At 35.9% G+C, this 16569-nt stretch overlaps 1 protein-coding gene across 1 annotated transcript in view; it reads right to left on the bottom strand.

The window, feature by feature from the left end:
- Positions 1-16569, bottom strand: part of BBOX1 (gamma-butyrobetaine hydroxylase 1) — a 55788-nt gene that overhangs the window by 4161 nt on the left and 35058 nt on the right. The window contains exons 5-6 of the mRNA XM_029957269.1: positions 6469-6574; positions 1017-1213 (exon numbers count right to left, since the gene is read on the bottom strand). Coding sequence (XP_029813129.1) covers positions 1017-1213; positions 6469-6574 — 303 coding nt within the window. The remainder of the gene's footprint in view (positions 1-1016; positions 1214-6468; positions 6575-16569) is intronic.

A 16569-nucleotide genomic window follows, 5' to 3' on the forward strand; every position in this document is an offset into this window, starting at 1 on the left:
CACATATTTATAGGAGAAAGATGAGTTAGTGTGTTGGGGATTTGATTATCAAGTGACTTAATTTTGATATTATTTGGTTGTTTCTCCTAAAAGAAGAACACAGACTCAACTCTAAAATTGGAAACACCCCCAAATTCATTAGCTGAGGCCTGATTAAATAAATTATATTATAGAAACACAAGGTAAGATAATTCTTAAATAAAAGGATAAATTTATGACCTTTGTAGATACTTGGAAAAATTATGAGGAAATAATGTTAAATGAAAAAATAACAAAATGTTTATATAGGGGAATATGATTTTGATTGGCATTGATTTAGGCAGACATTTCTGCTTTTTTTTTTAATCAGCCCAGGGGGTTCAAAGGAGTCTAACTCTGCTCTAGAGATGAACATGTAATCCAGGAATGGCCAGTTGGAATTCTCTGATTTCCTGGCCATGGTGATTCCTCCAAGGACAGACTTAAATACAAATTGGGCAGTGGGTCATCTAGTTTTGTTATAGCTATTAGGAAATGAGGACTTTCTGTGTGTGAATTACCAGCTCTAAAAACAATGAAAATGTAGAGTGTCTGTTGACATCTTTGAAAATGGAGCCAACACAGAGGACAGCATAGCTACTCGATGAAGAAAAAAGAGACAAAATTCAGATAATGGTAACATCACATGATGCTGAATTTACCTAATTTGAGTTAGATTATTTCACTTCTGGCTGAAAGGATGCTGACTAGTACAATCCTACTGATTAAAATCTGTAGAATTTGTATTAAAAAATCAAGTGTATATAGTCTTAGTTATTTCTCATATTAGGAAGAGAGATTTCATGGAATTTGACAATTTTTTTTATGATAATAATTTTCTCTTTTTTTTTCTTTTTTCCTTTAAATTTGGATAAAACTTTTAATAAAAAGTAAAGTGCTGGAGTTTTATCAAAGCCCTTCTGTTTAAGCCTTACATTTAGGTTATGAAGCTTTTGTGGTCAGCTAACTGCTGTGAGAAATGTATAAATAGTACTTACTCTATAATCTTGTGTTTGGATTGTACAGAGAAATCACAGTAATCCACTCCAATGTCTGTAAAGTCCACAAAAGTGGAGGACAAAATCTGGAATGCTCGAGGGTTTTTTTCCTTGAGTTTTCTGCATACATTAAACCCATCCACAATTTCTGAATCACCCCCAGTGACTGTTTGTTTTATGCAGTGCAGAAGCTGAACCTGTGAAAATAAATAGAGAAATGTGTTTTAAAATAATAAACACACTTTTTGAGACTGTTAAAGATTCAGACAGATATGACTGTGCTAAAGTCAATGAAACTCTTGAGTCTCTTTTGTATCACCAGGGAAAGGGGTTAGAGAGAGAAAGTTGTTTTTAATCAACACCCTATAGTTCAAACACTGTTTCAGCTTGAGACTTGAACACAGGTATGATGATATTCATTTGTAAATAAAAGGCACAGATCATAATGGCGACAGGCAGTGAACCCTTCATGTTGGAGTACTTATGTGCTTCATAACGGCTTTACAGAGGTCGTGGGATTTAAACTGGGAAAAGGAGGCTGGATAAGATTTTGGATAGCTAGAGCAGCATGGAGAAAGCAAATCAAGTGCAGTGATTATGGACGTGCAAAAATGCATGTTTCACAGAATATCGAAATGTTTGGTTCCAATAAGAAGTCATGACTGAAAAGAATGTCACTTCTGAAAAGAATAGATCCAGATGAAAAGGTAATTGAAGGCCTCATCATGGAGTCTTAAATGTCAGATAAAGAATATTGGACTTTCTCTTGGGCACAGAGGGGAACCAGGGAATCGTTAAAGGGTTTTGAATATGACGTAATGTAGCCATGACTGAGATGAAGGATACTAGTCTGGTGGTGTTACATAGGATACGTATTTTTAAAGGGGGAAGTTAGAAAGTAACTACTTAAGGATTTAATGAGACAGTTCAGGTAAAAGGAGAAGAAGGCAAGGGAGGTGGGGTGGGGCTATGAGGATGAATAAACCCAAGAAACACTGGGAATAAGAAACCAAGAGGATAGTTACTTTTATTAAGTTTTAGGGGGAAATGTTTGACATTATATATTTTGAATAGCAAAAAATAGTAAAAATTAAAAATACAATTTTTTGAATGGAGTTTATATGATTCCTTTTGCTAAGTTAGAAAGTGTGAAGGATTTCGAATACCTAAACTTGGACCCAGATTTTTCTGCTTAAAGAAATGAACACTATTTAGCTGTGAAAACTTCATTCTAAGTTAAACAAAAGTAAAAACCAAGTGTGACAGTATTTGTAAAAAGAAATAGGCAAATATGATCAAACATCCAGACCAGGAGGAGCATGAGTGGGAAAAATATCCGCTTGGCTTGGTTATTTCCATAGATGGACTAGAACAGGGCTATCCATTTGAATTTTCTTCAGTGATGGAAATGTTCTTCTCCGCTGCCCAATACAGTAGACTCCAGTCCCCCAGGGCTATTGTGCATTTGAAATGTGGTCAGGGGGACTGCATTTTAAATTTTATTTAATCTTAATTAAAATTAAAATTTAAATGACCATAGACTACTATGTGAGATAGTGCAGTTCCAGAACACAAATCCTGCTTTCTTTCCCCAAACAGCACAGATTTTCTCAATATTTTAAATCGTATACATACATACTTTTTCTCAAATTATAATTGTACATTTCTCAATTCCTTACAATGGTCCTTAGAATTATACTTCATCTCCATTTTATGGTTGAAGAAACTGAGACCCAGAAGTGAAAAGGCTGGGCAGCTAGTAAGAACATAGCTATGACATGGTAAACTGACATTCAAACCTTGGTCTATTTGCCTCAAAATCTTCATAAAGCAAGTCCTTTCTTATAAAAGGGGAAATCCCTTTATAGGACTCGTCATAATTCAGTATTGTGTGGAGTGTGTATGTATGTGCTTTGTAAACTTAAATTCCCATTTCACGTTGATGATGCCCTAAAATCTAATGTTAGGAGAGAACTAGTCTAAATTAACAATGGTTCCATCCTTAAATTGATTCCAGTTTTTAGGCTCAAGAAATATATGCATAAGCTGACGAAGTCATCCTTGAAAACCGTTTCATCACCAGGACGATGAAAGGTGAAGTAGCATGAGTAACAAGTAACAAGGTTGATGAAAACATCAACCTCAAGGCTACCAAGCTCCAACAAGGCAAAAAAACAGCAGACCTCTCTTTTTGAGAGAATCAGTGCTCTTTCAATCTTCTTAGATTTTGTCATAATGAAGCCACAGAATATTTCAAATATAGATCTTTAAAAAAGATCAGCTGAGGGGTGCCTGGGTGGCTCAGCCGGTTAAGCGTGCGGCTTTGGCTCAGGTCATGATCTCACGGTTCACGGGTTCGAGCCCTGCATCGGGCTCTGTGCTGACAGCTAGCTCAGAGCCTGGAGCCTGCTTCAGCTTCTGTATCTCCCTCTTGCTCTGACCCTCCCATGATTGCACTGTCTCTCTCTGTCTCTCAAAAATAAATAAAAAGCATTAAATAAATAAATAAAAATAAAAAAGATCAGCTGATATCTTTTACATATATGCAATCTCATGAAAGAAAAAAGATGACTGACCATGCCAGACATTTCCATTGCTAATTCCAAAGGTAAATATGTGCCTGCTGTGTATAAAATCCAATTTTATTTCATGTAAGTCACTCAGAACCCAAAACATTTTCTTTCTAAATGTTACTTTATGGCAGTATGTGACTTATGGCCCAAAGACAGTGAGCCGAGGAACATCCGTTTCATTAAAGATGTGTCTCCTTATTCCTGACCAACATGATCCAAATTGATGAAACTCCACTCTCAACAGGTAACTCACTATTCAGATCATTTTGTCTGTTCTGAAAAGTGACTTATTCTATATGTCATAAAAAAAGCTCAAACTTTAGTTCAAAGACAACTGAATGATTCAAAATGGGAACTTGAACCATAGCAGAAACAGGTGCCTACATTCAAATTATTCCTGTACTACAATCTAGATATTTTAGGAATCATTTTTCATTTAAAAATCTTCTGTCAGGTCTTTTATCCTTGGATGTTTCATTTATTGATGGAGACAGGTACAACTCTGTGGTGCTTCTCTGCCTCTTTATAGCATATCTATGAAGTCCTTGTTACATGGAAGGTGCTGGGTTAATCTCGAGATACAGAAAAGTAAAAGATTCAGTTCTGTATTTGAAGAGTTTTTAATGTATGACAAAGCCTTCTCTCATCACATTATAAAAATTGTGGTAATTAGAAAGTCCAATTCAAGACCAGAATGGTGTGGGGAAAAACTATACAGAGGCCTGGATTAAGTTTCAAGTGTTCTATTAGTCAGATGTCACCCTGTGAAAGCGTTTAACCTTGCTGGGTGTCAGTTTGCCCACATTTTGTCATTTTAACATAAAAAGACACAATCAGTCATCTCCCTTAAAGAATGTTGGGAGGGATCAAAGTAATATAAGGAAAAATACTTTGAAAAAATATAAAATGCTATGAAAATGTCAAGCATTATATGGTACTTCAAGAATATTTATAAATCACTTATAGAAGTGATTATGTAATCACTATTCCTTAGGCTTTCCATTTTAACCCAGCAATAAAACCTAAATTTATAAGAACTAGTAGATTATTTAAAGATTAAAATAGAATCTTTAGTTTTCTAATCTAATCTTTTAAACTTGATTTCATCCAACTTCTCCAACCTCTCTTTGGTTGAAGAATTGAGCTGATTAGTTTGGCTTTTAGCCCCCAGAGTTTTAGAGAACTTCTGGACCACATTTAGAACAAATCACACTGTGTGTCCTCACCAATCACTCATATCCACCCTAAAGGTGACTGTAGGACTCATGTCGCTATTATCGTTTATCCAAAAAAAAAAAATCACATTGTGTTTTACAGTCAACAAAATAATCTGAAACATTTGAAGTTAAATATTATAACTAGCTTGGCTAACGCTGGCAAGGGAAATAGGTTAATGGCTAGGGCATGGAGAAAGCTTGTTCAGTCATCATGATGAAGAAAAACAGATTAATTTTTATTTTGGCCCATTTTGCCTTCATTTGCTAGAGAATTGCTCAAAATGTCCGCTTCTACTTACCTCTGAAGATACAGATTTCTGTGTGGTTATTTCATTTAATCTCATTTAGCTATAAAAATAGGAACAAGATGTCTTTTCAAAGGTAGTGTCCTGACCATTTATTTCTTGGTTTAATAAAATGATGCTTTTGTAAATATGTTGTTGGTTTAGTAAAATGGCAATTTTGTAAAAATGCCGTGGTAGAGTGTCCTCCCAGAAATTGTCCTGGAGGGTTGGTGGCTCTACAAACCCTCTGAGCAGCTCCCTCCTTGAGGAGGAATCCGATACATGGTGAGTAGATAGTTTCCAGATACAGTAAAACCTTGGTTTGCAGCATATTTAGTTCCAGAAACATGCTTGTCATTCAAAGCACTTGTATATCAAACCGAATTTCAAGAGCCGTTGACTCAGTTGTGGTCATGTGATGTTCAGAATCACGTACTACTCATATTGCAAGACATAACTTGTGTATCAAGTTAAAATTTATTAGAAGTGTTTTCTCATCTTGCGGAATACTCACAGAATAAGTTACTCGCGATCCAAGGTTTTAATGTGTCGCCATGATTATTCTGCTTCTTGCATCCCTACCCCTTTGTAGTGAGTCTCTGCAGCTCACAGAAGGTGGGATTTACTTCCTCACCTCTTGAAGCTAGGCTAAACTTATGACTTCTTTAGACTAATGAAACATGGCAAAAGAGACATTGCACTCATGGCTAATGTAGATTTCAAGAGGCCTTCATGTTTTGGCTTGCGCTCTAAAACTTTACATAAGCCTGGGCTAGCCCGCTGGTGGATAACACACCAAGTGGAACAGAGGCAGGACACCTTAGGTTGTCCCCCTAGGTCAACCAGTTCTTAGCAGAACTGCCCAGCTGAATGTAGCCTGAGTCATAAAACCACAGGCTAAGTAAATGGCTATTCTTTTAAGCCATTAAATTATGAAGTGGTTTTTATGCAGCAATCGCTAACTGATACAAATGACAGCCATGTGACTTTATGGGAAAACCCTACCTTTTATTCCCTAGTTTTATTTTCTCTTTTAACTCTCTTGGGAACAGTAAATATACAAAAAGACCTCAAGATGTACTGCTATCATAAAATTTGTCTAGGCAAAGCAAAACATGCCAGTAGTTATTTCCAGAAAGAAACAAAGAAATTTTTTTTTTTTTTTTTTTAATACATGAAAACCTTCTCTCCCTTGGGAATGTTAGGCTATTCAAGATTTAGGTATAGACATATAGACATTTCATGTTTGGACTGTGCTTGAAGAAAGATCTACATAAGACAAATTAGTTAGTGAAACATACAGTCTTCTAGACTCAAACTATAGGAAGATATTGGTCCTTGGCTTGCCTTGTGGAAAATATGTTGAGGCTCACCTTACCCCAGGTGGATGATGGAGAGCTGGATAATCAGTGTGAAAGCTTAGCTTCCCGGTTGTGTAAGCCACATTGTTTGCGTCAATTTTGTCCTGCACTTGCCAAGTGTGTCTGTAAAATACAAGAAACATATGTTTAAACAGGCTGTCACCACGCCAGAGGAAATGTGTTAGAATGAACTGGATACATAGGGGAAATGGAAACTTTTCATTCTATGAAATAATTACCATAATGATGTGAGCCAGGAAGAGAGCTCGACCTTTCCCTGTCCAAAGTAACCATTTCAGAATATGCATCTCCTCCCTTCTTTTCTCTTCTCCAAAGAAAAATACATTTACACATTAGTCTATACCACAGAGTTCATTGTAGGTTATGCTTTTTAATATCTAAGTGCATTTAAAAACCATTTATTAAAGTGAAATACACAGAACATAAAATGAATCATTTTATGTGTATTTTTTAAGGTTTATTTATTTTGAGAGAGAGCAAGCAGGGGAGTGGGAGAGAGAGGGAGAGACAGAATGCCAAGAGGTTCCATGCTATCATCACAGAGTCTGAAGCCGGACTCGATACCATGAACTGTGAGGTCATGACCTGAGCTGAAATTAAGAGTCAGATACTCAACCGAGTCAGACAGGTGCCCCAAAATGAACTATTTTAAAGTGGACAATTCAGTGACCTTTAGGACAGTCACAATGTTGATAACCACTACTTCTGTCTATCTAGTTGCAAAACATTTCCATCACTCCACACTGAAACCTCTTACCCATTAGGCATTTTCATTCCATTCTACCCTGCTCCCAGTCACTGGCAGACACTAACATGCTTTCTGTCTCTATGGACTTAGCTATTTGGGATATTTAATGCAAATGGAGTCATACGTGTGACCTCTTGTGTTTGGCTTGTTCTACCTAACAAATTACTTCTGAGATTCATCCAGTCATTAATTTATTCCTTTTATCATTAAATAATATTCTATTGTATGGATATGCCACAATTTGTTTGTTGTGGCAACTGATGGGCATTTTTACTATTTCTACTCCTTGGTTATTATGAATAGTGCTGGCATAATCATGTATATGCATGCACTTATTGAGTACCTGTTTTCAATTCTGTTGAGTAATACCAGGAGCAGAATTATGGAATTATACCATAATTCCATCTTTAAGTTTTTTATAGTGGTTAGACCACTTTACTTTCCCACTAGCTGCCAGAGTCCAGCTCCAGCAGGTCCAGGGTACCCTGAAGGGGTGACGGTGTCGGCGAAAAAGGAAATGAGAGAACCCAGAGTTTCTTTCTTTCTTGGTCACCAGCCTGGCATGTCTCTCTTGCTAGGTTTCGTGCCTTTATTTATAGATTTAAGTGTTAACATGACATCAAAAAGTGGAATTTCTACTACAAATAATTCTCAGTGATAAGATGCCTTGAAAAGGGTGCAGAAACAGGTTTTTACAGAGTCATTTTTGCAGAACTACTCTAATTACAATGAGGTAACTTACACATCATAGGATAACAGGATATTCTCAGTGAAAAGCAGACAACATACATATTTGTTTGAACTGGTAGTAAATCTTACAACTAAGAAGATAGCAGGAAGTTTTCAGTGAGAAGCAGATAGTAAACATTTGTTTATATCAATAATGCTAAGATTCAGGCATAAACAAGGCTAGGAGGCATTCTGTTTGATTCATAAGAGGAAGAACATATTTCCAATGCTTAGTAAATAAATCTTTTGTCAACCTTGTTCTTTGAAGTTGAAGGTGTAGACACCATAGGCGCCCTAGATGAGCCAGCCTTTGCATAAGAGTAAGTTGTAACTACTCTTACCCATCCTCATAATGGGCACCAAATTAGCATAGGTATTCATAGTAACTTACGCCTGGCTCTTGTTTGTTTCTTATTCCTAAATTAGGCTCTTTTTCTATGGGCCAGAGTTAATACTAAATCTTGTGTTCTTTAACCCCCTTCATAATCTATGCCTTAAATTTGTGAGGCTCATTAGAAGAGCCTTTCGACAAACATCTGCAGTGCTTTGTTTAAATTCCTCTTTATAGAGGTGGGAATATGCTTCCTCCCATGAGGTATCTGTGTGGGGAATATGGGTCTGACTTGGAACATTGTGAGGCCTAATCAATAGCAACAGGCTTAATTTCACATGGGCAGTCGTAGCAGAAGGAGATGCCAGTTCCACCACTCATGGCAGGAGCCGTGCACGTCTGCCATTTCCTTACTGTGACCGTGTCATCCAGCAAGGCCGGTGTGGCTCCCAGCAACTAGCAGTATGTGAGGATTCCAATTTCTTCACATCCTCATCAACACTTGTTATTTTCTGTTTTTTTTTTGTTTTTTTTTTTGTTGTTGTTGTTGTTAGTTCTGCTGTTGTTATTTTTAACCATCTCAGTGGGTATAGAGTGGTTTTTTCATAGTTTTGACATGTATTTTCCTAAGGGTTAATGGTGTTGATTATCTTTACATGTGCTTGTTGGCTATTTGTATATATAGTTTAGAGAAGTGGACGTTCAAGTCCTTTGCCCATTTTTAAATTGAGTGGTTTGTCTTTTTTTTTTTTTTTTTTTTAATTTGTAGGAGTACTTTATATAACCTAGATACTAGACCCTTAACAGACATATGATTTACAACTCTTTTTACCCCTTTTATAGATGATCTTTTTATTTTCTTAGTAATGATATTTGATGCTCAAAAGTGTTAAATTTTGATGAAGTCCAATTCATCTATTTTTGCTGTTGTTTGTATTTTTGGTGTTGTATCTAGAATCCATTTCCCAATTCAAGGTCTTGAATATTTACCCTTTGTTTTCTTCAATGAATTTTATGGTTTTATATTTAGGTCCTTGATCTTTTTTGAGTTAATTTTTGTATGATGTGTGAGGAAAGAAGCCAACTGCATTCTTCTGCATGTACATATACTGTTGTCTCAGCACTATGTTTTGAAAGGACTGTTCTTTCCTCATCGAGAGTTTTAGCACCCTTAGTAAAAATCAATTAGCCACAGATGTATGGGGTTGGTTCTAGACTCTAGTTCTATTCTATTAGTCTATATGTCTATTCTTATTTCAGAACTACAATATTTTGATTATTGTAGATTTGTAGTAATTTTTTTGATTGATAGTAAGTTTTGAAATCAGGAAGTATGAGTCCTCCAACTTTGTTCTTGTTTTTTAGGATTGTTTTGGCTATTCAAAGCCCCTTGGAATTTCATATGAATTTGAATATTGCTTTTTACATTTCTACAAGAAGGCCATTGGAATTTTGGGAAGCATTGCTTTGAATCTATAGATTATTTTGGCAATAATCATATCTTAACAATATTTTGTCTTCCAATCCATAAATGTAGGATGTCCTTCAATTTATTAGGTATTTTTAAATTTCCTTCCGTGTTTTACAGCTTTCATTTTACAAGTCTTTCACCTCCTTGGTTAAATTTATTCCTAGGTATTTTGTTCTTCTGGATGTTATTGTAAATGGATTTTTAAAAATTTCTTTTTCAGATTGTTCACTGTTAGTGTGTACAAATATGACTGATTTCTGTGTATTAACCTTATATCCTACAACTTTGCTGAACTCATTAATTAGTTCTAATAGCTCTGTGTGTGTGTGTGCATGCACACACACATTCTATGGGGTTTTCTACATAAAGGATCATGCTATCTGTGAGGAAAGGTAAATTTACTTCTTCCTTTCTCATTTGGATGCCTTTACTTAATTGCCCTGGCCAAAACTTTTAGTACAATACTGAATAGCAGTAGTGAAAACCAGCACACTTCTCTTGGTTCTGATCTACAGGGAACAGGGAACTTAATGAATTTTTATTTTATTTTATTTTACTTAGACTTAATAATTTTTTAATTACACTCTTGTAACTCAAATTACTCAAATTGGGAAATATAACTTTAAGCTTATATGTCCTGTCCCAACCAAAATCTCATCTCTCTTTTCTCCAAAGTAATTATATCCATAACTTCTGTATTTGTCATTTCTTTGCATTTCATTACATTTTTACCCTTGCATGTGCACCCTTAGACACTATGTTTAATATTGCCCATTAACAACAATTGTTAAATCTTTCAAGTCTCTTAACCTACTGGTTTCCCCTCCTGCCTGTTCTTACAATTTACTGTTTGAAAAACTTGGAAATTTGACCTATAGAGTTCCTCACAGTCTTGTTTTGGCTGATTGCATATCACAGTGTAGTTCAACACATTTTCCTGTCCTTTGTGTTTCTGGAAAATTGGCAGCTAAGTACAGAGGCTTGGACAAACTCTATTTTCTCTCCTTGGCAAAACTGCAGATAGCGTCATGCTCTGTTTTGCAAGGCACAGAATTTTGAGATGTCTTTCCTTTTTGTGATGTTTGTACACACGTATGTTCAGTGGCTAGATCCACTAAAGTCATTGATGGTCCCAAATAGTTAAATTCCAAATTAATAATTTATTTTTTATTTATCAGTTGGAATACTCTTAAAAAGACCTACTTTCCTTCATCTAGTATTTGGTTATTCCATGTAATAGCTTACTTAGTGATAATGAGATAAATACTTGATTCCTTCCCCTTATTTACCATTTTATAATGTGATGCATTAGTTTTTTATCACTACAAGATGAATAATTAGGCTTTTATTGAAAATATTATTGATGAAAATGTATTAAAACTAGATCAAGGTAATGGCTTCACAACATTGTCAATGTACTAAACGACACAGAACTGTACACTTTAAAATTGTTTAATTTTATATTATGTAGATTTTACCTCCAGTACTGAAAAAAAATAGTTTGGCTTACAAGTAAAAAAAAAGCTAGTAAAAGAACTAAGAATTGCTTGCGACTCTGTGACAAGAAAATAAACCAATATTCAGATTTTGTAAGGTTTTTCCTTTGGAAGATTAAGGCCATGTGTAGTTAGAAGGAAGCCATGTTTTCAGCCAAAGCTGGTTTGAAAAATGTGTCACTATATATGCGTGTCATTTTATTGCTGTTATCACGTCTATTTATTGATTTATCTTCCCATTTATCAAATTATTTTCAATAAATATATGTTGAACACCTACTCTATTCCAGACATTGTTTTAGCATTAAAGATAGAGCAGGGAGCAAGAGAGACAAATAAACAAGTAACTACCAAAAGTAATAAGTGCTGTAAAGACAATAACGCAAGGTAAGGAGGTAAGGATACTGGGGCCAGGAGAATATCATGGAGGAGATAATGCTTTGGGAAGTGATCCAGAAGACCTGGAAGAAAAGGAGAAATGTGAGTTTCTGGGAAGAAATTAACCAATTTCAGATGGGAGATGTATTTTAGAAAGAAGAATCTGAAGTGAAAGGTAGGATTTCTTCCCCATTCTCTGGGATTGAGGATGAAACTAGCTCCGTGGCTTTTTAAAATTTTTTTCCATTTAAATTTAAAGTGGAAAGCCTGGTAAATCTTTCAGCAAAGTTTAAAGGATCATCTATATGTGGCCATAAGCTGGAAAGACACCCAGTGAAAGAAGAGGAGGATATATAACTTGCTGCAATTCACTTCAAATATGAGTCAGATAATCCGTTATACTGTAGTGACTACAGCCAGGAAATACATGTTCTCTATGAATTCATGTCACTCTGTGTCCCCTACTTAATATAGATTCTGGCTTTTGTCACCATTGGCATTCCAAGAATAATCAACATGAAAGAAAGGACTTAAGGATACAAACAAAGTAATTTTATCTAATTAGATGACGCTTTTGACATTGTGAGTAGGAAATGACTATACTTAGATTTTCTTTTCAAGAGTGTTGATGGTTTTGCATTGATTCACCTACATTCCCCTTCTTGTTTTCTCCTATGATCAGGGGTAAACTAACTGAAATTCATGCAGCCAACAGCTGGCTGAGATTCAAGGTGCACGCGTTAGCCAAGCAACAGATCTTTCCTTTGTTTGACATTAACTGGCTTCTCCAGGGATGGGGCCTGTGACTTGGCATCATCAAGGCAGTTCTCCAGCCTTCTGTGCTAACTGGCAGGGGATGATAAACATTTTTCAGTCCTAAAGTGTCTTAGGCACGGTATGGGATGTGTAGCCTAAAAGTCTATGTGCACACATAAAGATAAATCCCAGGATAGGAGCTTGCCAATTCCAATCATAAAACATTCTCTTAATAGCTATAGCATAAGTCTGGAAAAATCCTAGAAATGTCATTTGGTCTACCTTTCTGCCTCCTTATAGAAGTGAATCAGGCCAAGAAGGCTGTTGCCGATTGTTCATGACCCTAAGTTTTCACATATTCTTCTCAAATCCAAATAAAAACACAGCAGAAATAAATGCAAATGTGACCCATTCGCCAGTGAAAAAACTGTTTTAAAAGCCCACTTGTGGGGCCTTCATTGGATGAGCGTGTATTTATATACATCTTTCATTAGAAACAGATTCTAATGTTTTTCCAAGTAAAACAACTAGAGCAGATTTTTAGGAACCGTCATGATGGAGGCAGAGGTGCAGGGCCAAGTTTTTCTAAAACCAAAGAGGTGGGCTTGGCCTAGCATCCTAATCCATTGGTATAGACCTGTCTGGTGCTGTGCAGTGGCAGGTCACTGAAACTATGTACAGAATCCTGCTTTGGCCGGAGATGCTACTTTAAACAAATCTACATCTGTCCACTGAGCTACTTGTGTTATTCTCAAAATTGGACAAACCAAAACACAGACCCTTAACTCCAGAGAACAAACTGGTGGTTACCGGGGCAGGGGGGTGACGTAGGTGCAGGGGATTAAGAGTACACTCATCAGGCTGAGCACTGAGTGATGTATAGAACTGTTGAATCACTACATTGTACACCCGAATCTCATATAGCACTGCCTGTTAACTCTACTGGAGTTAAAAGAAAAAAAAAAGAAATTTCTTTTATGTTTTCCATTTAAGGGTTTGGTCAAAAGCTCTCAAACATTAAAATCATGACTTTTAGAGACTATTTTGTGGGCTTAGTTTGAACTAATTCACTCAATCCATCCAACTTAGATGGCCAGTCATAGATATTCATGATATTTCATAATTAATTTTTTTGCTTTGTGACAAATTTGAATCTTCTAGTGTTTATAGAATGCTGAAATACTGTTTTTGCTAGATTTGTTCTTTATAGTCATGGTGACGTATTTTATAATCTTCTGGTTAGTGGCTCACACTTGGAAAATCATGCCAGATTTATTAGTAATCTTTTTCTTTTTTGAAGAACTACTTATATGAAAAGATGTTCTACCACTGCAAGCTGGATGTATTATCACCAACAGCTATAATCTCTAGTCTCAACCTGCTGCAAGCTGGTCTCATCAAGCAATAGAAGAATTGATTATTATTACTTGTCCTATTGGCTCTAAAACATAATGCTCATATATGTTAAATTTTTTAAAAAAATTTCAATGTTTATTTATTTCCGAGAGAAAGAGATAGAGCATGAGCATAGGAGGGACAGAGAAGAAGAGGACACACAGAATCCGAAGCAGACTTCAGGCTCTGATCTGTCAGCACAAGGTCATACACAGCGCTTGAACCCACAAACTATGAAATCATGACCAGAGCCGAAGTTAGAGACTTAACTGACTGAGCCACCTGGGTGCCCCATGTTAATTTTTTTTAAGTTTTAACATAGAAAATGAACTCCTAGCTAAAATAAACAAAAACACTTATAATCATTCAAAGGAAGATTATACTGTGTATTATTTCTAACTGTAGTTGTGACACGTGCATGGATGATTTCCCAGGTGCAGTCACTCTGCAGAGCTTCAGGTACTTGTTTTTCCATGATTGCTTATTAGATACACACAATGGGCTAAGAACTGAGGATGCAGGAGTGAACAGGACAGACATGGTACTTACACCTCATGGAATATACAGTCTAAGGGGCATAAAAATTATCGTGATTTATCTTCCAAAATTAAAGTACAAGGTCTTATGAGACTAAAGAAGGGACGTTTAAATGGAGACCTGAAGATTGGGTAGGATTTACCTAGAAAAGCAAAGGTCATTGTAGGTACAAGATATAGCCTGTGAGAAGGCCCAGTGGAGGGAGGAACATGGCCTGTCAGAGGAAGCGAGAGAAGTCCAATGGGGGGACAGGGGCGGAGTTTGCTCTATGGCTATTCTTGGCTTTGCTTCAAATTTCTGCTTCCCTTGTTGTCCTATAAAGTCTTATTAAAAAAGTCTCAATACATTAGGGAACTGAGCTGAAACATACTCTTTATCTCATAGTATTTAACTCACTGCCAAAAATATTTGTTGAATGAAGGCATGGACTGTAAAACAGTAAATTGTGTTACTTTCCTGATTGGCTATTAACTTTAATCTTGACCTAAGTAATATGTTTTAAGTATATTTAAATTATGAATAATTTGTCCACCAATCATTTTTGTTGTCTTGTTTTTAGGGGAAGTGTTATAGTTGTGTGTAAATAATACTTGGAAAAATTGCTAGAGTTGTGTTTTAAAAAAATGATTGTCATTTCAGTTCTACTTATATTATGAACACTCATTTACACTGCATTCACTCTTGAAGATGAAGAAATCCATACCATTTTTGGTGAGAATTAATATCCCCAACATAAACTAAAAGAACAAAAGGAACCTGTCTGACATCTAGCATTGTTCTTACTCAATCCATTAAACAAATATGGAAATCTACATGAAACATAAAGATACAAAGTAAACAAGAAGGATCCTGGAGTCATGGTGGGGACATAGTTTTTAATCTCTCTCATAGGACATCTAGAGTCAACCCAAAAACTCAGGGACAACATCTAAACCAAAATTAGGTGACAAGATATGTTCATGAATAAGAATGGGTATAGAGATAGACCTTCCAGAGCCACAATATGTAGTATCAGAAACTGTGCAGGAGAAGAAGCAGAGGGAAGCAACTAGGCACTTGATGGCTCTGGAAAATTCTCAAATAACTACTGGATAGTTACTGGAGACTGTAGTGGGGGAGCTTGAGAATAGCAGTCAGCCTGGGGGGCGGGTATTTTCCCATTTCAACACCGCTGAATATGAGACCAGATTCGCCTGAGCCCCCAGGAACTCTAAAATCAACAGACGAAACTCTCGTCCATGATTAAGCTTTCTTCTGAGAAAGACTCCAAATTGAACAGTACAGAGACAGTAAGAACAAAGGAAAATGAAGTTCCAGTTAAAAGTAAAGAAAAGAAACCAGGAAATCTGAGAATGTTATTAGCCATAGTTTGGAAACAGAGCTTAAGCCCATAAAAAAGTCTCTGAAACATTTCTTTTAATAATTAAGAAAAATTCACTTAGAAATTAGCAACATTCAATGATTAAGGTTTAGTTTCATAAAGTTATTTTAAGAAAAAGAATGAATAGGGGTGCCTGGGTGGCTCAGTCAGTTAAAGTGTCTGACTTCAGGTCTGGTCATGATCTCCCTGCTTGTGAGTTTGAGCCCTGCATCGGGCTCTGGGCTGACAGCCTGGAGCTTGGAATCTGCTTCAAATTCTGTGTCTCCTTCTCTTTCTGCCCCTCCCCTGCTTGCTCTCTCTCTCTCTCTCTCTCTCTCAAAAATAAACAAACATTGAAAATTTTAATAAAAAGGAAAAAGAAGGAATAGCAAAATAACACACCTACAGACAATACATGTCAGAAGGATATGCCCCCAAAAGATAAAACAATTCTAATTTTTCTATTTCTACTATCTCTTTTCTATTTATAGCTACTTCTGATGAGTCCAGAACACATTGATGAAATGATACAATGTATGAAGGAATAACTTCTATCAGATATAGAAACTCAAATATGGGATGATATATTCAGAAAGGAAAAGTCTTAAAAACCATTAAAAATAAAAACGAAGTGAGGTTGAATGCCATATTGAATAAGCACAACAGATAATACTTTTGGATAATTAGAATATAAAAAGAAGAAAAACTTAAATATCAAAAAAGACATGAGAAGAAAGATTTGAGACCAAGTAACAAATTAAAAGGAACACGCACAGATTTTAATATACACAGAATGAGAGTCTTCAAAAGAAGAAACCCTAAGTAGAGAACAAATATTAAGAACTATGATTTAAAAAAAATCTTGGAAAAAAAAAAGGTTTGAAACTGCTCATTGA

This window comes from Suricata suricatta, chromosome 11, assembly GCF_006229205.1.
Source record: "Suricata suricatta isolate VVHF042 chromosome 11, meerkat_22Aug2017_6uvM2_HiC, whole genome shotgun sequence".
Taxonomy (NCBI): Eukaryota; Metazoa; Chordata; class Mammalia; order Carnivora; family Herpestidae; genus Suricata; species Suricata suricatta.